Source organism: Notechis scutatus, chromosome 2 (genome assembly GCF_049901735.1).
Source record: "Notechis scutatus isolate UNSWTSFEM ecotype Mainland chromosome 2, rNotScu1.2, whole genome shotgun sequence".
NCBI lineage: Eukaryota > Metazoa > Chordata > Lepidosauria > Squamata > Elapidae > Notechis > Notechis scutatus.
Genome location: NC_142010.1, coordinates 78161393 through 78188947, shown reverse-complemented (window position 1 = coordinate 78188947; position 27555 = coordinate 78161393). Strand labels below are relative to the sequence as shown.

The 27555-nt window shown below is 36.6% G+C and overlaps 1 protein-coding gene across 3 annotated transcripts in view; it reads left to right on the top strand.

Annotated features, from left to right (window-relative positions):
* Positions 1 to 26087, top strand: part of CNOT6 (CCR4-NOT transcription complex subunit 6) — a 58472-nt gene extending 32385 nt beyond the window's left edge. For all 3 annotated transcript variants that reach the window (XM_026686581.2, XM_087955241.1, XM_087955242.1), the window contains exons 8-12: positions 12045 to 12199; positions 14663 to 14817; positions 16532 to 16762; positions 18231 to 18433; positions 22127 to 26087. In XM_026686581.2, the coding sequence (XP_026542366.1) occupies positions 12045 to 12199; positions 14663 to 14817; positions 16532 to 16762; positions 18231 to 18433; positions 22127 to 22339 (957 nt within the window). In that variant the 3' untranslated portion in view covers positions 22340 to 26087. The remainder of the gene's footprint in view (positions 1 to 12044; positions 12200 to 14662; positions 14818 to 16531; positions 16763 to 18230; positions 18434 to 22126) is intronic.
* Positions 26088 to 27555: the final 1468 nt, after the last annotated feature.

Here is a 27555-nt window from a genome sequence, read left to right as displayed (position 1 = left end):
GGGTTTTCGCAGACCCCTTACCCACCCGGCATAACCCCCTTTTCTCAAGGCGGTGGAGCGGCGGTCAGCAATGGCCGCCACAAAGAAGCCGGCAGCTGGACAAGATTGTGCTGGAGGAAGAAAGAGAAAGTTTTGAAGCGAAAGTTTTTTGGCTGAACTGGGACTATAAGATACATTAAATATCCTGAAAATCCTGATTTTTTTGAAAGATACTTTGTTTCCAGAAGAGATTTATAAGTGGCGAGTGAAAGTGCTGAAAGAGAAAGTTTACTCTCCTTCCATACGGAATTAATAAATGGACATTGAAAATCCTGCTATTTTATAGAAGGTAAAAATTTAAAGCTTTTTGTTACAAGTGGGAAGGGAGAGGACAAAAGAATAATTTATATTAAGATTTTGTTGGAGGAGATGCCTGGAAGATTTTGAGATTGGAAGTTAATCGCAATAAGACTTTAAAATACAGATTGGGTTTTTTTTCCCCTTTCCAATTGATATTACCCCAGGAAGAAAAAGTGTGAAGGGAAGAACTTTGTGCTCTGTTTGGATTGTTTGATGACTTTGGGATTTTGGGGAATTGTTCCAAGCTTTGAATTATCTTGGTTGTTTTAAGAAGAAGAAGAAGAAGAGAAAAAAGAAGAAGAAAAGGTTTATAATGGCTTTATCTGTTGATGAACTGAGAGAGGAATATGGTAAAATAAAGAAAGAAGGTAAAGACGGTGTGAGAGAAATTTTTCGCTTTTTTAGAAATGGCGCTTGCCACTTATCAGCAAACACAACAATTGATGGAAGCAGAAGCAGAAGCAGAAGAAGAAGAAGAAGAAGAAGAAGAAGAAGAAGAAGAAGAAGAAGAAGAAGAAGCCATCTTTAACGAGTCTACAAAGTTGATTAAGAAAGGAAGGAGAAAGAGAGGAAGGAAAAAGGACATAAGACTTAAAAAAACATCCAAGAAAGAGAAAAATAAGATGCAAAATCAATACAATGTTAGAAAGCAAAAGAAAAGAGAAATACAACAAAGAGGGGAAGCTAAGGGGGGTAAAAAGACCAGATGGGATAAGATAGGAAGGAAGAAGGGGGGGAAAAGCCACAAAGGTATGAAACAAGATGTGAAAAAGAAATTTTTTTTAGGGATAAAGGGTAATGCATAATTTTGTTTCAAAAGGATTCTGCAAGGTACATAAGATAGTATTGTAGTATTTGTATTAGAAATAGAAAATTAGAATTTTATAAGACTTAAGTAAAGATTAAAACATTAAAGGTTGTGGATGTTAGTATGAACTTATTATTGTGGTATTTGTTTTTGAAATAGATAATTGGAATGTTATGAGATTTAATGTTTAATTATATATTTAATTACTTTATGGATTTACTATTTTTTTTTCTTTTTTAAAAAACTTAGTAGGTAGAATGTACTAAGCAGAATCAGATAGGGAACTAGGTGTTACCTTAAATGTTAATTTAGGGGAGCGATGGAAAGGCATCATACTTCGATTAGTGATTTCAGGAGAAATCTTTTTTTTTCTATTATAGGGAATGAGATAAATGGATAATTGGAAAAGAATGGACAAAAGATACAAATATAATGATTTAAATTAAGATGAAATAAAATAGAATTAAGAAGAGTGGAAAGCGGGGAGAAGTTATAATGAAGATATAGAAGGGTAAATAAGATAGGTAATGGCATATAAGTTGAACATGAATTTAATTGAAGTCCATACAAAGAGAGGTAATCCGGGGCCAAGCTACTTTTTAAAAAGAAGTTTTATGTTTTTGTGTTTTGTGTGTGTATGTCCGTTTGAGATTTAATAAAACCTTGGAGGAAAGCGAGAGGAGAATAATTGTAAACAAGACAGAGGGAAATATGAATATGATGATTATAAAATGGATAAATATAGAAGAAATGTAATTGAATAAGAGCAAAGAGAAATAATGAGAAATCTGCTAAAAGATATTTAAGTGGAAATGGGATATATCAGAACTATATTGTATAAAACAATGTTTTATCTGCCTTGTAAAAATTTATAATGGAAAGAGGTTTAATGTCTTTAATGTCTAATGATGCTTTGTTTGTCTTTAAAATTAATAAAATTTGTTTAAAAAAAAAAAAGAAAGATAAGAAAAGGTCACTGAAAACTGCAAAATGACATTGTCTCTGTTCTGACATTTTTAAATATTTTGGAACCCCAATACAGTGGGAGGCAAAAGAGAATGCACAGGTTGCTCAAATGTACCAAAACTTAACAAACAAGCACAGTGCACAGTACTAGTACTAGTAGTCTTCACATTTTACATAAGCTCAATATCACTAGCAATATGCAAACACATATTTGAGTTACCTTCATGCAAAGAAAGACACAGCAATAGTTAGGCCAATTCCATCAGTCTATATCAGAGATATCAAATTCAAGGCCCATAGTCCAGATGTGGCCTGCGGGATGCTTAAATATGGCCGCCCTCTACCAGTGAAAACAGGATCCGGAGTTCCATTCTTGATTGTGATGACCTCCTGCAACCTTCTGTGTGCGGCCCTCCCAAGCTCTGTTTTCACAGGCAGAGGGTTGCAGAAAGCCGTCACAGCCGAAAACTGAGCTCAGGAGCCCATTTTTGCTGACAGAGCACTTGGGCCACAACATGCACCAACATGAGTGACGTTGAGCTGGCCACCCCACCCTGGCCACCCCCCACCCCCTAAGATCAAATGCACCCCTGATGTGGCCCTCAATGAAATTGAGTTTGACACCCCTGGTCTATATGTACTTTCAGTTATCTATCACTCTTAGGGCTCAAGTTTGATTTAAACCAAAAGCATCCAGAGGGGACTGGGGGAAGGAACCCTAATCCTGATATAAAATGAGAGCTGAACTTATGTATATAAATTGCATGAAAGGATTAGTGCATACAATGTGACAGTTTTTGTCATTTTGATGAAAGTTCTGGATCCTGTGGATGCCTCTGGTTTAAACCATACTGGCATAAGTTAATTTTGGGACAGTTATGTATAATTTCCTTATAGTAATTTATATGAAATTTAAATATTTCTACATTCTTAGGCTCTCAAGTTATTTGAATAGTGCCAAAACAACAACAAATACCAATCAATTTGCTGACGAATTTGTCTAAAATTTGGAAATAAAATGTATTGGGAGAATCCTGTATAACTTCATTTTCCTCACAGAAGCTGTCACAGAACACAATGGCTTCAAGAGCCAGTTTTGATGGTTTTGACTGTTCAGAGCAGTACAATTGGGCAACAGTTGTGTGTTGTAATTGGGTTCTTTTTTCCAGCCATTTTCCCGTGTAGCCAGTCATGTCTTAGCTTTTAATGCTTTAGACTCAGGGTGGGGGTTGAGGATACAATAAAACACATATAACCAGACAGAAGAAACCTGCTCTAAGCTTCATGCCTAGCAGCCTACCAAGTTCCTGCCATTAAAAAAACAAAACAGCGACTTTGCTATGGAGAAATTAGAGTTCATGTATGTAGGAGAGAGAGAACTCTGATTTATTTTGCACATAAGTATTGCAAAGATATATGTGTGCCTGTACTTTATACAGAAATGTTCATATTAGTAGCCTTGACATATAGACAGTGTTTTGGTTTGTTGAATCTTGATATACATGGGTGTGATGTGCGTACTTTGATATCTTGTAAAGTTAATGATATGTGTTCAATTATTTCTTCAGCCAGCAATCGGGACAACAAAGTTGCTTTTGTTATGCTTGCATGTGGTACAAGGCTATGAAAGGAAAGGAAGGAGGAAGGAACAGTAACTTCTAAAATCAGATAAAGGAATTGTTTAAAAAACAAACCACCAAATCACAGTGTGGATTAATTAATTGAAGGACATTTTAAAGAGTTGAGCACTTTCAGTACTCTATTAACTGAAGAGGTTTATTTAAAGAACTTGAAAAGACAACTGTCAGGTTTGATAGTACATTCTAATTTAATCTAATTTTTCAGTTAGATAAGAGCAATATTTCCATTGTTTCCCGCAGGAATTTATGCTATTAATAATATTGAATAGGCCCAATTTTCTGCAGTTTTAATAGTAGGTAGCATTCAGCACACAAATCTGTTCCATCTACTCTGGAACCATGAGAGAACAGAAACAAGCCCCAGAGGTTCATTATTTCATATGGTCAGAATACCGTATATACTCGAGTATAAGTCGAGTTTTTCAGCCCATTTTTGTGCTGAAAAAATCCCCCTCGGCTTATACTCGAGTCAGATTTCCTCTGAAAAAAAAATGGTGTGGAGTCGCTGCCGGCGCGGCCCCAGTCCTGCCGCCTCGGGAAGGGAAAGGCAAAGCGCCTTTTGCCTTTCCCTTCCCGGCCGGGCTGTTGGGAGTCGCTGCCGCCGGCGCGACCTCAGTCCCGCCCCTCGGAAGGGAAAGGCAAAGCGCTTTTTGCCTTTCCCTTCCCGGATGGGGCTGTTGGGAGTCGCTGCCGCCGGCGCGGACCCAGTCCCGCCGCTCGGGAAGGGAAAGGCAAAGCGCTTTTGCCTTTCCCTTCCTGGATGGGGCTGTTGGGAGTCGCTGCCACCGGCGCGGACCCAGTCCCGCCGCCTCGGGAAGGGAAAGGCAAAGCGCTTTTTGTCTTTCCCTTCCCGGATGGGGCTGTTGGGAGTCGCTGCCGCCGGCGCGGACCCAGTCCCGCCGCTCGGGAAGGGAAAGGCAAAGCGCTTTTGCCTTTCCCTTCCGGATGGGGCTGTTGGGAGTCGCTGCTGCCGGCGCGGCCCAGTCCGCCGCTCGGGAAGGGAAAGGCAGCGCCTTTTGCCTTCTTCGGGGCTGTTGGGAGTCGCTGCCGGCGCGGACCCAGTCCCGCCGCCTCGGGAAGGGAAAGGCAAAAAGCACTTTGCCTTTCCCTTCCTGAGGAGGCGGGACTGGGCTGCGCCGCGGCAGTGACTCCCAACAGCCATCCGGGAAGGAAAGGCAAAAGCACTTTGCCTTTCCCTTCCCGAGGCGACGTGAGATAGTGAGATCGCTTCCCAAATTAATTATTTTTATTTTTGAAATTTACCAGTAGCTGTTGCATTTCCCACCCTCGGCTTATACTCGAGTCAATAAGTTTTCCCAGTTTTTTTGTATAAAATTAGGTGCCTCGGCTTATATTCGGGTCGACTTATACTCGAGTATATACGGTACTTAAAAATAGAAAACTCGTGCTGCTAGGGATTTTATTCCAATTTGGCCGTAACTTGAGTGTCAGCGTCTATATCTGAAGTTGGGCACACTTTGGGGCTGTTGCAGGTGTATTATCCAACAGCAGAATTTGATCTAAGAATTTTTAGGCTGTCAGTATTTCCTGGACCATATGCGGATAATATTGCAGCAATGTCTTGGCAATGTTATCTTTTGAACTATGGACCACAAGAAAGTGTATATGATACTTTGCAGTGTGAGCTATGAAACCTGTGGGATGAATCCACACCCCTTAGGTAATTTAGGCAACCAGAAGGAAGGTGACAGGGAATGGATATTATTAATGCCTCTTTGATAGAGGAAGTAAATGAAAGAGGGGTTGAGTTGCCTGTTCTTAAGAGGCCCTCTCTCAACCGGTCATGTTACTCAACTTCTTTCAGGGGAAGATTTTTTTATACATATAAAAATTTTATTTGGGTTTTCACAAAACATAATACAAGTAAAATTTCTTTGTTTGAGAATAGCATGGTCCCGGGTTATCACTTCTCCATACAGACACAAATTCAATTTCATATTCATCTTTGTGTTCTATTCCATATCTTATTACTATTTTAACATTTTCTCAATAATTTTTCCCTTCCCTTAAGTTTCTCAATCTTACTTTTAATTATCTCATTCCTTTCTAAATTAAATTCATATATATATATATATATATATATATATATATATATATATATATATATATATATATATATATATATATATATATATATATATATATATATATATATATTATATATATATTCTAAGTTTCAGGTTTCAGTATCTTTCTAATCATTATATTTATACTTTTTTTGTCCTGTTTCAATTTCATATTTTCTTTTCTCATTAAACAAAATTTTCCCCTGTAGTTACTGATTGGAGTATGACATCTTTATATCTTGTAATTTTTATCCATTCAACTCTTATTTAAGCTTCACTTTATGCATTTACAATTATAACATTTAGTATAACACATAACTTCCAGTCGAATTCTGCTTGGTACATTCTTAAAATACGCACTGTTCTTAAAAAGAAAGTATATAACAATAATAAATAAAATACTTATTCTATTCCAATTCAACTCTATCATTAATATTAGTTATAATCTTTAACATCTTTAACATTTCTTTTCAATAGAATATCATACTTCTAGGAACACTTACAATATTTCCATAATTTTTTCATATTTCTTTCATATTCCTCTTCACTTAAATTTTTATAACACATTAATAATAATTAAAATGTTCCCCTCCTTTCCTAGTTTCATTCTCTCATTCTCTTTATTTTATTTATTTTATTAAACATTCCATTACATTACAATGAGTATTTTATCTATCATTTTAATCACACTTGTTTCACATTTTCAAAGTTCATTTCTATTTCTAATATAACAATACTATCTTATGTACCCTTGCAGAATCCTGTTTTCAATTGAGTTTTCACCTATTATCTCTGTGTCTTCTAAATAGGCTTATACCCTTAATCTTTGTACGTTTTCCCTGTTTCTCTAAGTCCAGTTTCTGTCCTTTATGATTTCTTTTCCTTTCCCTCTTCTCCCTCTTCTTCTCCCTTCCCTTTTTGACCCCTTCTCTTTCTAATTCTGGTTCTCTCTTCTGTAATCCTCTCAACTGTTTCTTCCTAGTATTATAATTACTTTTCAAACTATTCTTTTTGGGGGTTGTTTTTTCAAATCTTAAATTTTTTACTCTCTTTCCCCCCTCTTTCCTTTCTTTTCCCCGCATAGAAATACTTGGTCATTGAAGATGGCTTCTTCTTTGTCCCGCCCTTCTTGTTCTACAGGCATTTCTTGTTGTTTCTTATAGTTCAGGATCTCCATTTCTAAAAATTGAAATATGAAGCCAAAAGAACCTCTTCCTTCTTGTGCATCTTCTTTCTGTTTTTTAAGTTCCATTCTCAATTCTTCCAAAAGTGATACCCTTTTAAAAACTTTTAAACAACCACCCGATTAATTTTAGTCCTTTAAATCCAATAGCCAAAAATCAAAAAATCAAAAAATCACCAAGTAATCCAAATAATCCAAAGCTGTTTCTTCTTGCTTCTTTTTTCACTTTCTCTTCCTGGGGTTCTATTATCTTGTTACAAAGTTTCAATTAAAATGTATCTTTTAGGAATCTTGTTAAAGTTTCACTGTTAATTGCTTTCACTTCCAGGTGGTCTCCTCCATTTTTCCAGATCCCACCCTTTTGTTTTTTTCCTTCTTTTAAAAATTTTTAAGAATCCAGAAATCTTTATTATTCCTTTGACATTTTATTTTTAGCTTAAATACCTGTTAATGTCAAAGTGGATTTTTGCCGGTTTCTTGCTTAGATCTCTTAAGTTGTCAATATAGGGAAGAAAAGAAAAAAACCCAAATCCTTTCCCTTCCCTCTCTCATTCGCTGCTTCAAAGTCTTCTTTGGGAGCAGTGTTATTTTTATAATTCAAATTCCAGGGTACCTTATATTGTTGCTTTTTCAGTTTGACTCGGTCAGCCAAAACTTTCTCTTCTTATCTTCCTCCTGCACATTCTTTTCCGGTCAAGTTCTTCTTTGAGGTGGCCATTTCTGACCACCGCTGCAACCGCCTTTGGGAAAGGGAGTAATGGCCAGCTGGGGAGGAGAGATGCGACTCTCCTTGACCCTGCTGGCAGTCTCCCCCCTCTTCACCATTTCTATGGGGTGGCTTTGCCCCGAAACCAGCCGGTTCGGGTTGCTCCAGCAGCGAGCACAGATCGAAACTGCACACGATCGTGGATATCGGTCTGTCGCCGAAGAAACTCAAACCGGAACCTGGACTTCAAGCATCTTGCCTTTTAGGGGAAGATTTTGATGGGGCTTCAATTGCAAATTGTTCTAGGTAAAGTGGACTGACTGGATCCCTTAGAATAAATATTCGGACTTGGATATGAGACTAGAACTGTTCTGGCTGATGAACTTGTACAGACTTCAATGAAGAGAGCACACCTGCCCAACTCCTATTAGATAGATCCTTTAGTGTTAGGAATCAGTCTGAGTCTTTAGATTCAGAAGCTGAAGAGCTCAGCCACTGACCCTGAGGTTAAACTACATACAGGAATTAGCTGAAGAGAATGCTAAGAAGACACAGTGCAGCTGAGTCAGCTGATCCAGTGCCTGAGTTAGGCAAACTCCTAAACCCAGCAATGCACCCCAAATTGCGAAGAGAAGATCGAATGAAGTCATATCACAATGAAAAAGAAGAAGCATGGCTCAGCAAATTAATCAAAATGATAGTAAGGGCTATGCAAAGGAAACTTGACAATCCCCCACCCCCAAATCAATCTGCATGCATGTTATTTATTTATTTAGTTTATGGCAAATGCATGGACTTAAAGTGGTTCAAATGTTAATGTCCAGTCCACCCAGCCATTCAAGGACAGGGTGGTCTGTGTTGAAAAAAAACCAGACATTGGGCTGGTGTAAGCTCTTGATGGACATTCGGACATGATGGGATGAATATGTTGTCGAGGAGCATCACAATCACACTGTGGGATAGTGACAAGACCCCACTTAAACAATGATGCAATCATATATCAATGCTTCTTTGGATTGTCTGGATGAATTTTAAAACCTGATCATTTTAGGACCACTTCTGAATTGACCTTTTCCCCCCTTCTCTGGACTACAGTTAGTTGTCGTGTTTTCATTCCATAAGCAGAAAGTTTGCTGTTTGCAATGTGTTTATGCCACTACAGTTAAGGATTTATGACTACAATAAAAACCTTGAGTTTGTATCAAAACCGTCTGTATATGTGCAGTTGGCAGTACAAGACAGATTGAAAGTAATTCCTTTAATTGCAGTTGTTGACAATTGAAAACACAGGTTTTCATCTGATCATACAAGCTATACAGTATAGAATGTACCCAGCACCATTTCAAAAATGTCCTGCAGTAGTGCCTGAAAATGCTTTAGCCTTTTTAGCTCAGTGCAATTTGTATATGAGTTTTTGCCTTGAAAACCTCCCATACACCATTTTCAAAAAACACCAGTTTTTACTATCTAGCTCAGTAACAAAATGGGTTACACCTCCATAGCTTCATTGTTTAATTATATTGAGATTATTCTGGATCCTTCAAGAATTTCACTGACCTCACATTTGCTGAAACCTTCATTTTGAACTTTTCAAAACACTCAACTTCTTTAACCTACATCTCTGAAAAAGTGCACCATCCAGATGGTATACCACAGGCAGAAAGATTTCCAAGAACTAAATGAATCCTTCTCCACCCAGACTATCCTAACCCTGCTGAACCATTTGCAATGGAAACTAATGATTCTGATATCACAATAAATGTTATTTCAACAAGAAGAGAATATATGTAGCTCAGGGTAGAACCTTGGTGCTCTCTGAGCTTGGTTGTTTGCTGGCAGATATTAGGTAACACCCCTAAGAACTGATGCTGTTATCTAGATGGGTAATGAAACAATTGCAAGCAAACAACCAAGCTGAGAGAGCTCCGAGGACTCCAAAGGTTATTTGGCTACGAGCTGCAGCAAAAATACAGACCTTGCTTCCCTGTATCTAGCCTATAACTAGATAAAATTAAATTTATAAAAATAGCACTATATTGTCTGGGACAAGAAACTCTTAGCTATGTAGGTAGCCTTTGAAACTTGGAAGCATTTACTGGAAGAAACTCAAAACCCTGTTGAAGTTGGAATGGATCATTGTAACCTGGAATACTTACAAGTAGCTCAGAAGTGCTATTAGCTGTTGTCAGAGACCAACCAAGGAAATGCACAAGGCTTTTATTTCTACTACCTAGACCCTGGACAAGTGTATCTGTTCTTCATTATTGACTTATCAAACTCAAAGATGTTGAACAAAAGTGTTGATACTTTTTCTAAAATGGTACACTTTATACCTTCCTCAGGCTTGCCAACAAATTAGCTCAATTGTTCCTGAACCACACCCCCAGCTTTATGCATTGCACAAACATTTTATTTTGGAGCATGATATCTCATTCACATGAGAACCAGTTTGGTGTAATGGTTAAAGGCACTGGACTAGACATCCAGGATATTCTGTGCTTCAGTCCTGCCTCAGGCATGATCTGGGCAACACTTGGTCACTCAGTGCTAGAAGGCTGAAAAGACTGCTTGTTCCATGCCACGTTTTTCATACCAATGCTTAAGTCAAGCCTTATTATGGGTCACCCAAAATCCAGTAAATGGTAAAAAGGCTGCAGTCATGCACAAACTACTTCGCTATTAACAAAGTAGTTTATTAATTCTATGGGCTACAAATATAAATGTAGCATACATCCACAGGAATAACATCTTATTTTGCAAACTGGGTAAGCTACTTTTTAATCATTTGCCTACTTTAAATCATAAGAGCCAGCCTTCGAATCTATGCAACTGGAAGTCTGAGTGCTTAAGGACCAGGTGCTTAAGGATCAGATGAGGAAATGTGCAAACATTTTGCTGAGTGACACAACTTGGTTCCACTCTTTCATTTGGTCTGGTTATCATCAGATACTATGAGTAATCGGTTTAGATCTGAAGGAACACGTCTGTGACTTGAGGGGTTTCCTAAGGTCAGGACTTCTGCTTGAGTAAAAATAAGGAGGCCTCGGTCATAGGAGTTTTGCCCAGCTTTGGCTGGCACTTCTATTGTGGTAGCCTCTGAGTTATGAAGCCCTTAAACTGCGCCTTCTGCCCCCCATACTACTGTATTTAGCCTAGGGGTGTCAAACTTGATTTCATTGAGGGCTGCATTGGGGTTGTGTTTGACCTTGGGGGGGGGGGCATGGCCAGGGAGGGTGTGGCCAGTTCAACATTACTCATGTCGGGGGTGCCTGTGGAGCGCTCTGCCAAAGAAAACAGGCTCCTGAGCTCCGTTTTCGGCTGCAATGGCCTCCTGCAACCCTCTGCCAGCAAAAACGGAGCTCGGGAGGGCTGCACACAACCCTCCCAAGTTCTGTTTTCACTGGCAGAGGCATCATGGGCTGTTCTTCGCTGTTTCCAGGGTGGCCCTATGGGCCAGATCTAAGCACCCCGCAGGCTGGATCTGCCCCCCGGGTCTTGAGTTTGACATCCCTGATTTAGACTATTACAATGGGTGTTTGAAGATAATTGAGAAAGTGTAGTTGGCTGAAAACATAGCTGCTGGCGAAATCTAGCACTTAGATGTTAGGATTATAACATCTGATGCTTCCATAACTTCAGTGGTTACTAGCAGACTGCCAACTCCAATGCATACTTCAGTCTTGAGCCTATAACATTTTTCATGATTCACTTCTCATGTATTTTCACAGCTGTCTTATTATAGCAAGAATCAAACCATTCTGTCTATTCATCCCAGGAATACATGCTTACAGTGTCTACAGAAAGTAGAGAGGTGATGTAGGAGATGACCAGGTTGAGCCTGAGGGAGAGGTCAAACATGTCATCAGTCTCGACCTTGAAATCCATTGACTCTTATCTACCGCCAATTTGCTTTGACTGTTAGTAATTCAGATTCTTGTAGAGAGCATTAGCATACAATAAACCATTTGAACTTCCTGGACTCCTGATTTCCTGCGCTTGACAAGCAGTCCTTCTTGATCATGGCAGTCCCAAGGTTATGGAACAACTTACTTCCACAAAGCCATTCATGTTGGTATTGGATTGCCTTTTGGGAGGAGGGTATATTTTAATGTTTTTCTGGTTTTCAGTCAACAGTTTGCAGTTAATGTGATTTTTGTTTTGTTTTGTGGGTCTCAGGTGTTTTTGAATGGTAAATTTTCATTATTACTTTGTAAACTACCTGGAATCTTTTTGAATTGGGTGATATTCAAATATTCATAATAATTATAAATGAATATATTGTATTCAACTAATTATTTGCTTTTTTATATTTTAGGAGGTTGAAACTGAGCAGTACTACAGTTTTTTCCTAGCAGAATTGAAAGAACGTGGGTACAATGGATTTTTTAGTCCAAAATCCAGAGCTAGAACAATGTCTGAACAAGAAAGAAAGCATGTTGATGGTTGTGCAATATTTTTTAAGACAGAAAAGTAAGCAAATGCTTTTTCCCTGGATACATTAACTTGCATAACAAAATCAGTTTTCCCCTTGCAACAAAAGCTATTTCTTTAGCTTTATCTTTAGTTACTTTGCATTAAAAGGTCTTTTGATAAGTTACTGATTTAAGAATCTTGTAATACCTCAGCCGTTAACTGCAAAACTGTTCATTAGTGAGGTATGAAGAAAGGGAACTGTGGATTTGAAAGTAAGAATGTGAAATACATTTCAAACTGAGTTACCTCAAATCTGAAACACCCATGTTGGGTACAAAATGTCCCACACAAGGTTGTGAAATACCTGTTTCAGGTATGAGATGGGCAGTTTCAAGTGTTTGGGGAATATTACAAATAAGAGAACAGAATTTATTTGAGCTCAAAATACATCTGAGCTATACAAAACAGTCTGTTCTCCAGTCAAGATGGAATACTGCATATTTTAATGAGGTGTTTAGCACCTGAAACTGTTGGAGTCAAATATTCAGCATTATTTTCATAATAGCAAGGAGATTTGATTGCTATTGAAGAATCAGTATTGATTTTTTCCTCCTCTAGATTCAGATGTTTAGAATTGTTTAGTATGTTGGTTGAAAGCAGTTTTTTGTTTTCTTTGTAGTTTGTGTTTGACATGAATGTGTATTTGTAGCTGAAAGATATCCTATGTTGAAGTTACACCATAAGAGTGCTACTGTAGCATGGAAACCGACTGAGCTATGAATTGAGGCATCTTTGTTCGCCACCTTGAATTATTTATAAATTTATTTGTAAAGTTAATAAATGAGGGATACAAACAAATAAATATAAAAATTCTCCATCATAAGATTGCCAGGCAATCTTAAGCAGTTGTCTTCTCTTTTACTTTCAATCTCATTCTCTCCGTGCACAGAATGAGATATGATTCTTAAACAATTACAGGTTTCCGAGTGTGGTATACAGGTAGTCCTTGACTTACCACCACAATTGAGCCCAAAGTTTCTGTTGCTAAGTGAGACATTTTGTTAAGTGAATTTTGCCCCATTTTGTTAAGTGAATTTTGCCACAGTTGTTAAGTGAATCACTGCAGTTGTTAAGTTAGTGAAATTATTGTTAAATGAATCTGGCTTCCCCTTTGCTTGTCAGATGGTCGTAAAAGATGATCACATGATCTCGGGACACTGCAACCATCATAAATACATGCCAGTTGCCAAGCAGTTCAATTTTGATCATGTGACCACAGGGAAGCTGCAATGATCATAAGTGTGAAAAATGTTCTTAAGTCACTTTTTCATGCCACTGTAACTTTGAATGGTCAATAAATAAATTGTTGTAAGTCAAGGACTACCTGTACTGGTTAAAGTATACCAAATCAGAATCTGGAAGATCCACTAAAGTCTATCCTTAGCCCTAGGTGGCTTTGGGGCAGTCACACTGTCTCAGTCCAATCTATCCTGTGGTTGTTGTTGGAAAAATGATGCAAAGAAATATTGTGTTTGCTACTTTGAAGTGAAAAGGTCAAAAGGCAGCCTATAAATCTAATAAATAAATAACCCTTTATATTTAAATTCTATCTGTTTTGGCAAAATGTAAGAGATTATAAAAATAAGTTTTGATATAATAGTTACGCCAATAAATTTTCAAATCACTAAATTATGTCTAACCTTGGTTATGAAGCTATTAATAATATACTGAATCTTAAGTGAATTAATAGATTGTTCATCCTGCTGCAGTATACAGTACTGAAACACTAGCATCATTAAGTATTATTTTCAAGGATTCACTAAAATAATTCTGTAACATTTTTTAAAATTCACTTGGTTTTCAAATGATGTTTTCAAGATAACATTATTTGCAAAATGAAGCATTTCTATTTTTAAAGAAGACTATATATACATCAGCTGTTACAATTAATTATAACAATTATAAACATAGCATTTTTTAGTTTGGACTACACTACAATTTAGTTTGGTCTTCTTTTAATAGGAATAAGTAAACTGTCTTCTTCAGCTTCTAATGGGTATATCCAAGTTGTTTTCTTGGCAACAGTATGAAACTGGTTTGCCAGTACACTAGTTTTTTTTTTTACTTTATTAACTTTATTAAATTTGAGCAGAACCCCAGACTTCCTTGTAGAGAGGCTATTTAGAGCATAATTGGTATAAAACTCCTTTAAAATTTTATATAGATTGGAAATGAGTGCCAAAGTCTGACATCTCAGTGCATATGTTGATAACCTGGTTATTTGTTTCATTCTGCCAATGAATCACTTTTTTTGCCTACTCAGAAATTCAGTCTGAGTGACCTTTACTTATATATGGCATAAGCTATCACTTCATTGCATTGTCCGTATTAAATAAATACATTTCACTATATCATTTCTATATTTTAAAAAGCCTTTTCTTAAGTAAATAAGATGCGCCAAGTAATTATTATTTTTTTAAATGGGAAATGACGTCTTTGCTTCTGCCGTGTTCTTTTAAGGTTCACCTTGGTTCAAAAACATACTGTTGAGTTTAACCAATTGGCTATGGCAAACTCTGAAGGATCTGAGGCAATGCTGAACAGAGTCATGACGAAAGACAACATTGGGGTTGCTGTGCTGTTAGAACTGCGAAAGGAATTAATGGAAATGTCATGTAAGTTTGTTGTTAATCTGGTAGTAGACTGGACTGACTCATTTCATACACACACACACACACACACACACACACACACACACACGTGCGCACACACACCTACTTTGGGAGGGAAAAATTATTCAGAAGGCCTGTTAAAAAAACTAAAAAGATGAATGACTAATCAGTGGCTATTTGAAGCTTTCTGTGTTGTGATTGATTTAAGAATGAACATTTATTTTATAATACTTTTCTAGTTCTAGTCCTTACAGATAGTCCTCATTTGACAACCACAATTGTGAGCAGCAAATCAGTCATTCAGCAATGCAGTTTTTAAGTAAAATTGCAACTGTGGTAACAATCTTTTGCCCCCCTCCCCCCGATCTGTAAATGTCTAGAAACGTATTTTTTCATCATGGTTGTAATTGTAAACAGTCACTAAACAAGGCAGTCACTAAATGAAGACTACCTGTACTGCTATTTACAACATGGTTAGTTGGACATGGAACACCCCCCTCCCAAAATGTTCTTCACATATCAGAATTTCCTAGCTTTCAACATTACTAAAAGAGGAAACCTTTAATTCTTGTACCAAAGAAAAATATTTTATCTGACTCGGCTACAGCTGACAATCTTACCTAGTACACAAGAGGTGGCTCTACATCTAATTTTTGCAGTACAAAAGATCCGTTGATGTCAGCAAATTGAAAGTAAAAATGTAACATGAATGAGTTATTACAACTTGCTTTTCATGCCATCATCTTTTCATATTTCTGTGTATGTTTTGTTATTGTCTAATGAAAATTAAATCATATGTAAAACACTAAAATGGACACATATATAGTATTTCATGTAATTATGTAAGGATGCCACTTTTGAATTGCTTTATAAAGAACGTTGATCCCCTTGTATTATTAGAGGAGAACGGATTTCTTTGGTAGTGCTACAACATATTCTTTAGCTATTCTTACAGTTTAGTTTAATTCTTAGTTTAATTCTTTAGTTATTATTTAGTACACAAAGGGGCATCTTGAATAAAAACAGTTGTAGAACAGTTTATTAGCATTTAATCCTGCCTCTAAGTAACATGGCACTTTCTTTTTTAATTGTGACGATATCTCTTCTGCAAGGGAGACCATTGTCTATTCATGGGAGTCGCTGTGTGACTTAGAGATCTGATATTCTCATATTTCTGTTCATGTAGGCAGCCTCTATGAAGAGAAAATGTAGAAGTTACATTAGAAGATAGAGAGTTCAAGCAACAATGAGGGTCAGGTTAAAGATACGCTGCAGTCCTTTTCTATTGCTGCTGTTCCTTAGAGGGTGTATAATTACTGGTTAGGCCTAAGTTCCTTTAGGTTTTTTTCCATTTACAAAATTATCACCTTGCCTCTGATTTTCTGAGCAGACAGTGCAAAAGACTAAAGGATCATCTTGGCTACATAGTTATAGATAGCAGCAGCAGTTGTTTTAAAGCAACACAATTTGTGTGCAGACTATCACCATGTGGCTTTTTGTTCTTGTGTTAGTAATGTAATAATGCCAACAAAAATGACTAATTTTTCTTTTTAAATGGTAAAATGGCTAGCTATGCTAATGAATCCTGGTTAATTTCCATTGACAGTCTCAATTTAGTTGCCCAGAAGTAGGTTACAGTAAATTAACCATTGAGATTCATACAGTACAATTCCATTCTTGCCTCATTGGATATGTTACTTTTTTTTTTAAATTTTAGCTGGCAAACCACACTCTGTAATGGATAAACAGCTGGTTCTGGTAGCAAATGCACACATGCACTGGGACCCAGACTATTCTGATGTGAAGCTGGTTCAGACAATGATGTTCCTTTCTGAAGTAAAGAACATAATTGACAAAGCCTCACGGAATCTCAGGCCTAGTGCTTCGGGGGAACATGCAACAATTCCACTTGTACTGTGTGCAGATTTGAATTCTTTGCCAGATTCTGGTAAGCAGATACATATTCTAATTAATTATTAGAACAATGATATGACTGATTGATCTTTTGTACAGTCTAACAGAGTTTACATTTTATTTACTGAAAAATCTCTGAAGGTGTAGGATGGGGTCCTTGCTGTTAGGACTTCAGAAACGTCAAGCTGCTAAAGTCTTCTTGAGCACACTGAATGATCAGTTCTGAATTCAGGTTCAATTAGTGCTTCTAAAGAATTAAATAAGGCAGAAGGTGGAGTACAAAATTAAAATGTAAGAGGTGCCCAAGTAGTTGTACATGGTTCAAAATTCAAAACTATGAGTAGCAAAGGTCCAAAGCACTCTAAATTCTCTGCTTGACCATCACTTGTTCAGGTTCTGAGTTAAGCGGGCATTTAATTGAGGATGAGCGTGTAAAGCTTTTTATGGATTTAGTGTTTTGTATTAGATTTTTGTTCCACTTTTCCTCCACAGATATTCAATGTGACATACATTACCATTCCTCCTTCAGTTTTCCCCACAGTAATAATATTTTCAGTTAATTTGGTGACCTCAAATGACTCTCCCAAAGTGACCTAATGAGTTTCCATGGCCAAGGGTAACTTGAATCTAGGTCTCTCTAGTCCTAGTCTAGCACCTTAACTAATACATCTAATAAATTTAGTTTCAATTCAATCTCACTGCACCTGCTGGAAATTTTTCTAATCTCCCGTATGTAGCATGGAATATACTGACCTTCATTAAAGCATTGCAGTATTGGTGAAGTGAAAGAATTTTGAAGACTGAAATTTGATATGAATACTAAGTACAGGTAGTACTTGATTTACAACTACAATTGAGCCCAACATTTCCATTGCTCAGCAAGACAGTTGTTAACTGAGTTTTGTCCCATTTTACGATCTTTTTTGTCACAGCTGTTAAGTGAATATAGTTAAATTAGTAACATGGTAACTTAACAACTGTCAGTCTGGCTTCTCTAGTGACTTTGCTTGTCAGAAGGTTGCAGAAAGGTGATCACATAACCCTGGTTCACTGCAACTGTCCCAAATACATGCCAGTTGCCAATCGTCCGAAATTTGATTATATGTCCATGGGGATGCTACATTTTTGTAAGTATAAAAATGATTATAAATCACTTTTTCAATACCTTTGTAACTGCAAATGGTCACTAAATGAATGGTTGTAAGTCAAGGACTACCAGTAGTGGAGTTAGGCTCATTTTATTAACCTTTGACTCACAAACACATAGAACCTCACTGTGTCTTTAATTTAGTTGATTCTTCCAAATCATACTTAATGCTTATTGTATAGAAAACAAAAAATACAATAAGCTGGTAAATATTTCCAGCTTCTTAGTCAATAAAAGCAGTATAAAAATAAAATGCATGGTAATATTTTCCTTTGGTTATGGTGGAGCAATAGTACTGAAATGAACACATTTGCTTTGTTATTAATAGTTCTTTTGTTAATTTACATTGTAATAGGTGTGGTTGAATATTTGAGCACTGGTGGCGTAGAAACAAATCATAAAGATTTCAAGGAACTGAGATATAATGAAAGTCTCTCTAACTTCAGTTATAATGGAAAAAATGGAACTACCAATGGAAGGATTACTCATGGTTTCAAGTTGAAGAGTGCCTATGAGAATGGTTTAATGCCTTACACAAATTACACATTTGATTTCAAGGTAAGCTTGATTTTACACAAAGATTATGACTCCTTAAAACAAATTCCCATTGCACCAATGTTGCTTTAAGGTTTATGTAGTTTAGCGTGGAAAACTCAATCCAGAAACATGAAATGTGAAGTCAGTTATGGTGGGAATTAGGCATGTACAGGCTGAGAATGTGCAGTGCTTTGGAAATTGAAAAAGAAAGAAAGAATTTCCTGTTGTAATTATCTAGAAGTGTCCCCTAAGGTTCTGTTATTTCATATGTATATGAAGTTTCTGGAAAGGATTATCACAGGATTAGAGCCTAGTTGTTGCTAACATGTTGTTTATTTTTATTGTTCTGTAAATTCAGGACATCTCAGGAAATCTTGAGCATTTCCAGGTTGTTTGGGAGAACAAACAACCTCTATAGGACAAGACATATTTGTTACTGAATGTGGGAGATGGACTTACAATTTTGAAGAAACACTTATTATAAGTGGAGAGAATGGCATTTATTTTTAAGGATCAGGGGCAGCATGAGATTGTCCTATTTGATTCATCATTGATGAATGAACAATCATATAACATCAGTGAACGGGTAGATCTTTTATCATTTCCATCTGATAAATCAGACCTGTCCCTGCCTGGTGAGAGAGACCTGGCTTTGGTGACTCATCTCCTATTGACCTCAAAGAAGCACTTATTGCTTATCTTGCCAGAATATGCATTTGACACTAGCGATTAATTCTGCTTTCTGTAGCTATAACAGATGGCCTCAGGAGATAAAGCAAGTTCCTTTCTTATTACAGCTTAGAGGGGGCCTTGGAAAATGCCTGAGTTTTTAAAAATAGGGTATAATGTTCAAGAAAGGGAGAATGGGGAGGGAGGAAACCCCTTCCCCCACAAATAAGGAAATAACAAAAACATATTATGCTACACATAAAATCTTTTATTTCTTCAGTTTATGTAGCTGTGTATCTCACTTTTATGTGATTCTAGGCAGGTTGCAATAGAACAAATAAAAATGCATAAAATATTCAATAAAAATAAAATAAAATGGATAGCAGCCAGCATAATCTAACCAATCATTCACACAGCCAAGTGATAGGTCGTAATACATGCCCAGGACACCAGGCTAGACTCTAATGCCAAGGTTTTAAGGCTTTACAAAAACCCAAGAGGGCCAGAGCCAATCTAATATGGGAGAATGATGTTCCAAAGGGTGGGTGCCATAGCAAAAAGGCTCTTTTGCGCCCCTCCAGCCAATATTCCTTAGCTGAAAGTACCTAGAGCAGGGGTCCCCAACCCCCGGTCCAAGGACTGGCACCAGACTGCGGCATGCCAGAAACGGCCATGCAAACAAGCGAAGCCCCAACCATGGGATGCAGTCAGCACACAAAACCACGCCCCTTCCTGTCTGTGTTAAAACCTTTCTCCACAGAACTGGTCCCTAGAGACCAAAAGAATAGGTGCCACTGACCTAGAGAATGCCCTGCCCTGCCCTGCCAGATCAGCCAGGACACTTAGCCCAATCTTTAAACATGCCATTAAATTTTGACCCAATGGAATGATATCAGACGCTCCATTGCATTGATAAATAGCCAGCTTGCAATCACACAACAAACACATTTTGACAATCCAAAGTTGCAAATTGAAGGTCACACTGTTTTTACAACATGAAGAGATATATATGGTTTATTGCTGTCCCACCCCAGAGTTCAGTAAAATCAGTAATTCTTTACATTTTGTGTGTATGTATAATTAAGAAATACATTCCCAGCTTTAAATCATATTTATGTTTATAACAGTACAATTACAAACTTAATGAGCTGTGGTGGCGCACTGGTTAGAGTGTAGTAATGTAGGCTACTTCTGCTGACTGCCGGCTGCCTGCAATTTGGCAGTTCAAATTTCACCATGAAATCAAGGTTGACTCAGCCTTCCATCCTTTTGAGGTGGGTAAAATGGGGACCCAGCTTGTTGGGGGCAATATGCTGACTCTGCTCAGAGAAGGCTGTAAAGCACTGTAAAACAGTATATAAGTCTAAGTGCTGTTGCTAATGAATATTAAACTGATGATAATGGATCAGAACCACATCATGTGGCTTAGCGTCCCATCATCTATTTTCCTTTTCTAAAATAGATAGACAGCCATACTGGCAGACTTTGTTTCAGTGTTCTAATGTTAGGAATTTGTTGTTGCAAGGTTAAATATTTTTGTTTTTAGCACACCTTTGTAAGCTACCCAGAGCCATTAAGTGGATGAGAGTATATTAATTTTTTGAATATATAAACTCAGATTAGGAAACCTATTTATAGCTAATACTCTTACTTCATATTATCTCGTTGATGCTTCTCTCATGTCTCTTCTCCTTTGCTATACTGATTTTGGAAAACAAGTCCTTGGCTCAGCAAGGTTCAGATATTGGATTCTGAATAATAAGATGAACATTTTTTTCTGCTGTGTTGGTTCAGGGCAATATTCTTATTATGTACATTGGCTAAATTATTGGTATTTCTCAAGAACTACTGCTACTAATGTACTATGAAAGATGTCTGATGAATGGGGAATTAGTTTAGCCTCCATTGTCTCATCTAGAGTCTAGAATTATCCGTAGCTAAATAATCTGATGTTCTCCAAATATTTAGATCCCAACCCTCGTAGCTAGAGCTATGGGATTTTGTAAATTTTAGTTCTAAGCATTTTGAAAATGTTCTATTCTGTCCTCAGAAGTAGAATTTGACTTCTTCTAGATCAGTATCGTGGAGATTTCTGTTCTGCCCAGAAGCAATAAGCCTCAGTACTTCTGAAGTATGGATCTCATATGCCATCTGTTGAGATTATGTGAATGTGTCAAACCAACTCAGATTCTATGGCTTCTCTTACATCACCTCTCCTTTCTTGTCTAGAAATTGTTGTGTTTTTAAAAGTATTTGAAAAAGGATATTGTAACCATCGCCATCGTCACAAATAGCTATCCCACTAGTTTCACAATTGACTTTATGTGACTTCCGTATCATGTGGCAACTATAGCTTATTTTCTTCTCTCCACACCAAAATATCACACCATATTTTATGGTGCCATAAACCTGATCTTGTTTTCCTGCAAACAAGAGTCTTTCTCTCATTGTGGATCTATCCTTTAATCAGAAGGTAATTAATCAAATTCATCTTCTGAAGTTGGGATCAGGGGCCATTTCTTAACATCACAAATATAAGACAATAGATCCTTTTAAAATGTCCCCTTTCAAAGTCCTGTAATTTAGCCCATTCACACATGCAGTGGTAGCCATTCTGATGCTGGATATGCTACACCAAGTAGCTAAGAAAGCATGGCAAAAGCCGTCTTCTCTGACTTATGATTCCAGATATTTAAATGGTTTTTACAATTTTATACCTCTCCTATTCGGTAGTTATGTGAGTTGATCTATTGCATGCATCATCTGTGGTTAGAGAGAACTGTAAATTAAATGTTATAGGCAGACGGGATTGGAGTGACAACCTGATAGCTACAAGCAGTAGAAATGTCACATCTGATTTCAAACTATAGGAAAATGTATATTGGAGTAGGCATTTTTCTGTGTCTCAGAACTCTGCATAGGCCAGCCATCTAAAAATACACCAGTGGATATTTTAACATGAAATCAATGTGTTCAAACAAGCCTATGGTTTATTAATGTAAAGATATTTATGCAATTCCTTTCTCTTTTCTTTTTTCTTTTTAGGGTATTATTGATTACATCTTCTATTCTAAACCTCAGCTGAATATTCTTGGCATCTTAGGACCTTTGGATCATCATTGGCTAATAGAGAACAATATAAGTGGCTGTCCACACCCGCTCATTCCTTCTGACCACTTCTCACTTTTTGCACAACTGGAGCTGGTGCTGCCTTTCCTGCCCCCGGTAAATGGAATCCATCTGCCTAGCAGGAGGTAGTCAAGTACATTTTAGAGGACAACCTCGATGTAATTTGTAAAATTGTAAAATCTGAATATAGAGGAGTGAGGTATGGCCAACAGGGATCTTTCTTAATGATCTTAATTTTAAATCTAATAATTTGTTAAAGAAATAGTAAAAGCCAGGTGCTATCAGACACACAATTCTGAGCCCAACATGCTTTATATACTGTTAGACAGGGATTGGTGCATGGGCACCTTTCTTAGATTTGTTACCAATAATCTGTTTGTTTTATCCAATGTAATATTTCATGCCTTGAAAATAGGGAATTGCTATAATAAATTCTCTTTTGCACAGATATCTGTAGCACTACTTTTTGAGGCCAGTAGTTAAAAATCAAAAGACCATTCTTCCATACTTCACTCCCTTCTTTTTCAGACTTGTTTGTTTGTAAAATATAGAATTTGAATTTAGCCTTTATTGATTGTATATGAACAACAGAAAACCTGATTTATGAGATTTTGTACTTTAAAAAAATCAGATTTGGAAAATGATTGTATTGTAAACTAAGGCTAAATTTTTATCTGTTTCATGTGTTATAAAGGCCAGCTTGTAAAAGAAGTTGCACCAGATTTTCTCTGCTAATGATTTGCACTGTTAGGGCTTTTAGCCCATATGTACTACTTCATTTTTTTAAATTGAGAACACCGCTTTTAAATCTGAATTTGGTAAATTCATAGTTAACACGCATCCATTTCTTTCTTTCTTTTCACTTAAAAGTGGCAACTTTCACTTGATTTCGGAACAGATAAGCTAAGCAGTGTCTGATTAGGCGTTTGTGGATGGATAGCACTCATCAGTATGATCACTAGCATTTTTCCTGTCAGAAGTGGGTTGGGCGGAACATTGTGTACAGCTCTTTAGTTTCTGTGTTGAGTCACCAATTTCCTATCTCCACTGTGCCTGCTTGATTTTGTTCTCAATTAGCACTGCCTGTGCATGCAGAGGGAACCTGGGCATCCTCTTTTATTTTTTAAAAAATAATGTTAACATTTTGTGAAAATTTTATGAAGATACTTTTGTATAAGCTGTGGCATCTATTTTGTTTTCCTTTTGTGAAGCATTGGAATATCACTTTTATGAACATGCTCAGATGGTGGGTACACAAATTCTAAGCTTCTGATACCCCTGCACTGCTTCTTTCAATGTTATTGCATAATGCTGTTTCTTTCCTAGCCTCACTCCCCCACTAAATACCATCATGTGAATTCCTTTTTCAATTTAACTGTATTCCTCAGTCGCCATTCCTTGAAGATTAAGTATACCGTCTTCTATTTTATGAAGCAGTGTAATTAGAAATGCTTTTTCAGTACAGGTTCCCTAGACAACATTTCAGATCAATCATTAAAGTGACCAAGTCCTTTTCTGTAAAGTGTCAACAAAAATAAAATTGTGTACCCACATAGTGCCATTAGTATTTGAAAGCTGTGTGTATGTGTGTGTGTGTGTATGTGTGTATCTATCTGTATACACACACATACATACACACACACAATCTGTTCTAAAGGGGAATTTTATCGACTCCTTAGTAGGTGGACCTTCAATGTTACCTTATATAAAGAAAGAACTTGGTCAAACTGCTTTTGTTTCAACTGCAGGCAGAGAAATAAAAGCACGTTGTTGTATTGAAATTCAGAAAATAATGACTTTTAAAAAAATAAAAATGGATCTTAATAATTGAATATTTTATAAAGAAGAAATTATCTGCACTTAGAAGTGCTTAACCATTTTGTTTTGAAGAGAACAATAAATTTACAATGAATTCATGTTTAAAACATTTTAAAGTTTCAGTAGAAAAAGGGGAGATCTTGAATCCTTGTCTAGGACCTGATTTTTTTTTCTTTTGTTGTTGTTGTTGTGGGGTGTTTTTTTTTTTGTTTGGTTTTTTTTTTTAGTTATTCAAATACCAAACATGTCCAGTTTATAATCAGTACATCGGAATGCTGGTAACAATTGATGTAGTAGATCCAATGAGTAGTGATGTTTTTTGTTCTTTTGTTCTTTTTTTGGTTGGGGTTATTTTGTAAAAGTGTGAATAAAAGGTGTTTTACTCATCTTTCCTTAACAATGTGTTGGTAATGTATGTCATGACAATTTTCTATGACAGTGGAACCAATTTAGCTTGCCATATTTTGCAACTCTTTTGTTTCCTGATCATCTGGATTATTTAGTAGTATGTCCAGAAAGCTTTATAGAAGGGAAGCACTTATACATTTTATATTTCTTGAAAGGAGTTGATTTTTTTCCATTTAAGTTGGAGCTTGAGTGCACTTGGTAAATCTTAAAGGTTTAAGCTTTACAAATCCATTTTCACCTTTAGTTGTTCTGTCTTAAATACATATCTGTATGAATTTGTGGTAGCATATTCAGTGCTTAGAAGCCTATTCAGGTGCTCTTCTATTCTTGCCTGGGCATATTGCAGTCTCAGAGCTGCTCAATTAAAATTTTTTATGTTTGGATAAGAAGATGAAGAATAAAATCTCAGAAACAATAGAGCCTCTTTGGCATCAGTGGACCTTTGGTCAGATTCTGCAGCAATGAATCGAAGCTCACTTTGAGGAAATATTCTGCAACTTTACTGGATGATACATTAATTGCATCAAGTGTAATATTTTTAAATAATTTTCTGCATCAAACAAATTCAGATAATAAATAAATGCAATAAACAATGTCTTCACAAATGCTAATTTCCGGTAACTTTAACACTTTATTTACTTAAGATGGCTTTGGGTGTTGCCATAATATATGTTCAGTATTTCTTATCAATGTAATCACATATATTAAGTCAAAACCATAGAGCATTGCTGGGCATGAAGTGTCCTGTCCCTGTCCCCTAATTTAAGAAAAAAAAACTACGTATGTCTATTTGGTTCTGAAATGTGCATACATTCAGTTGTTAACGGAACTTAAATGGAAAATATAAATGTTAAGGGATTTTGAAATGTTAAGATCACCGAGGAAAATATCGAGGATATGTGTGTAATTATTTTGTCCCTGTTTATTTGTGGGTTTAAAACATAGAAGTCTCCATTGTAAAAACTAACCATTCAAAATGCAGACTTGCACCCACTTATGTAAATCTCTGATAAAATTATATGAATTTTGCTGTGGCTTAAATATAGAATAGTAGGTTCAGATGTCAAGTTCTCACTTCATCCATAGGACAAAGAACTCAAAGACAAAATAATTGCACTACCATTTTTCAACAGAGTTAATCACTGCAAATTTCCAAGTCAAATTTACTGCTTAAGTGGTGAGTCTGTTTATTTTCCCATCCAGCCTGACACAGTATTTTCATATATGTTAACTCCTGATATACTTTTCAGTTGTGTAAGCTTCTTTAAAATGTAGGTATCTTGGTATGTTTAAGTAGTGTCTAAATTTTAGATAGTCTCTATTCACAGTATTTCTGTATAACGTGTAATGCACTGGACTAACTCTTGTTTACCATATGTGTAACAAAAAAAAAAAACCAGCACATCATCTGCACTAAGCTCAAAGAATGTTGCATTTGTCCATAGGCAGCTCTTCAATATGATAAATGGGAAATTGAATATGGTCTGATGGTAAACAAGGGCTTTTACTGTTCTCTTCAGTGGAACTTTCTTCTTGGTCAAATTTTAACTAGCTAGTATTATATTTATATACAGGGTTGTCTTTTTTTTCTTTACCAATGTATTTTCCTACTCATAGCTGACCAATAAATTCAATATCTGTTTCAAATCTCCTTGAAGTCTAATTTTCATATTTCATCTGTGAATGAATATAATTTCATTAGATTGTTTGATTGTTTTTACAGTAAGGGTGAATCTTTGTCTTTAGGAAGATCTTTGTTTGACACACCAAATTCCATTTAATTGACCAGAACAATTGAGACTGAAAATGCAAGTAGGTGCACTTTGAATCCTTAGATTTCTAACGGACAGAAATGGCCTTTCCATTTTGTTTGCTTTTTGCCTTTCATTTTTGCCATTTAATCTTATGATTGCATTTTTAATATCTATGGTAAATTTAAAAAGGAACCGTGCATCTGATAAAAGGAGTATGAATGTTGACCTGATTATTAGACTACAAATAGAATGGCATATATTTTTCAAGAACAGGAATAGTGAAACATTGTCAGATCTGTCATTCAGTCTGAGAAACAAGTTTCTTTCAAGGGGTTTTATGGTGAGGAACTTGCAAGATCTAGAATTTACATTTCTGAGAACTTCATGCTTTGGAATCATTTCTATTCCTATAGGATTGTTACCTCTGCTGTTGATAGACAGCTGTCAATCATGGTAACAACTTGTATAAATAAATTTTGTTAGTCTCAGCCTCTCTTCTGAATATGGTCACTGGTAAAGGAGCAAATTAGGAACATTGATTATGAGAATGATCTTACCACTCTTCCTACATTTTCTAGCCAAATGTTAGACCAGCGGTCTCCAACATTTCCACCTTTGTGGACGGGCGGCAGGGGTGAGGAGAGAACAGCTCCACTTGTGCCATTTGCACAAGTGGAGCTGTGCACACAAACCCATTGGTTTGCTTCTTTCACGGCCCAGGGCTTGAGGACTCCTAGATAAGACCACTGCAAACTCTTTATTGTGTGGTATTTGCACATCTAATGCTGAGTAAATATAGATGGACTTTTTCTATAAGTGATTTTAATGCTCTTTCTTCCTCCCTAGAGACCATAAATCCTCAGAGACATAGCTCTTGTGGCTCTAGGGAGGTTAAACTCTTGCCCATTCTCTTTTTACAGTCTCCCTTGTGTGTTCATGATACCCTGACACATGTTTTGCTCTTCCCAATTGTTTCCACATTTGAGGGTTGTAAAGATAAATTTTATATTCATTATTTTAAAACTATGTTAAGTTTTCACATATTCCAAGTTGCCGAATACTGGGCCATGTGTGGTTACTGGGCCATGTGTGGTTCTATTGTGTTATGTTTTCTTGGTAATGGGTTTGCCATGGCAATCTTGTTTCCTTTCTCTTATTTGTAATGCTGGTCAAAGTCCTAATAATAACCTCATTTTGTTTACATTGCTGGAAAGATTTAAATCATTGATTCTGAAGCCTTAGTGGAACTCTAGATGATGCAGTGAAAAAGAAAAAAATACTCCTAAATGTTCAGATACAAAAGAATTAAACATAAATTTACCAATCTAAGCCCAGGAAACTCAAACTGTAAGTAACCAATTAGGA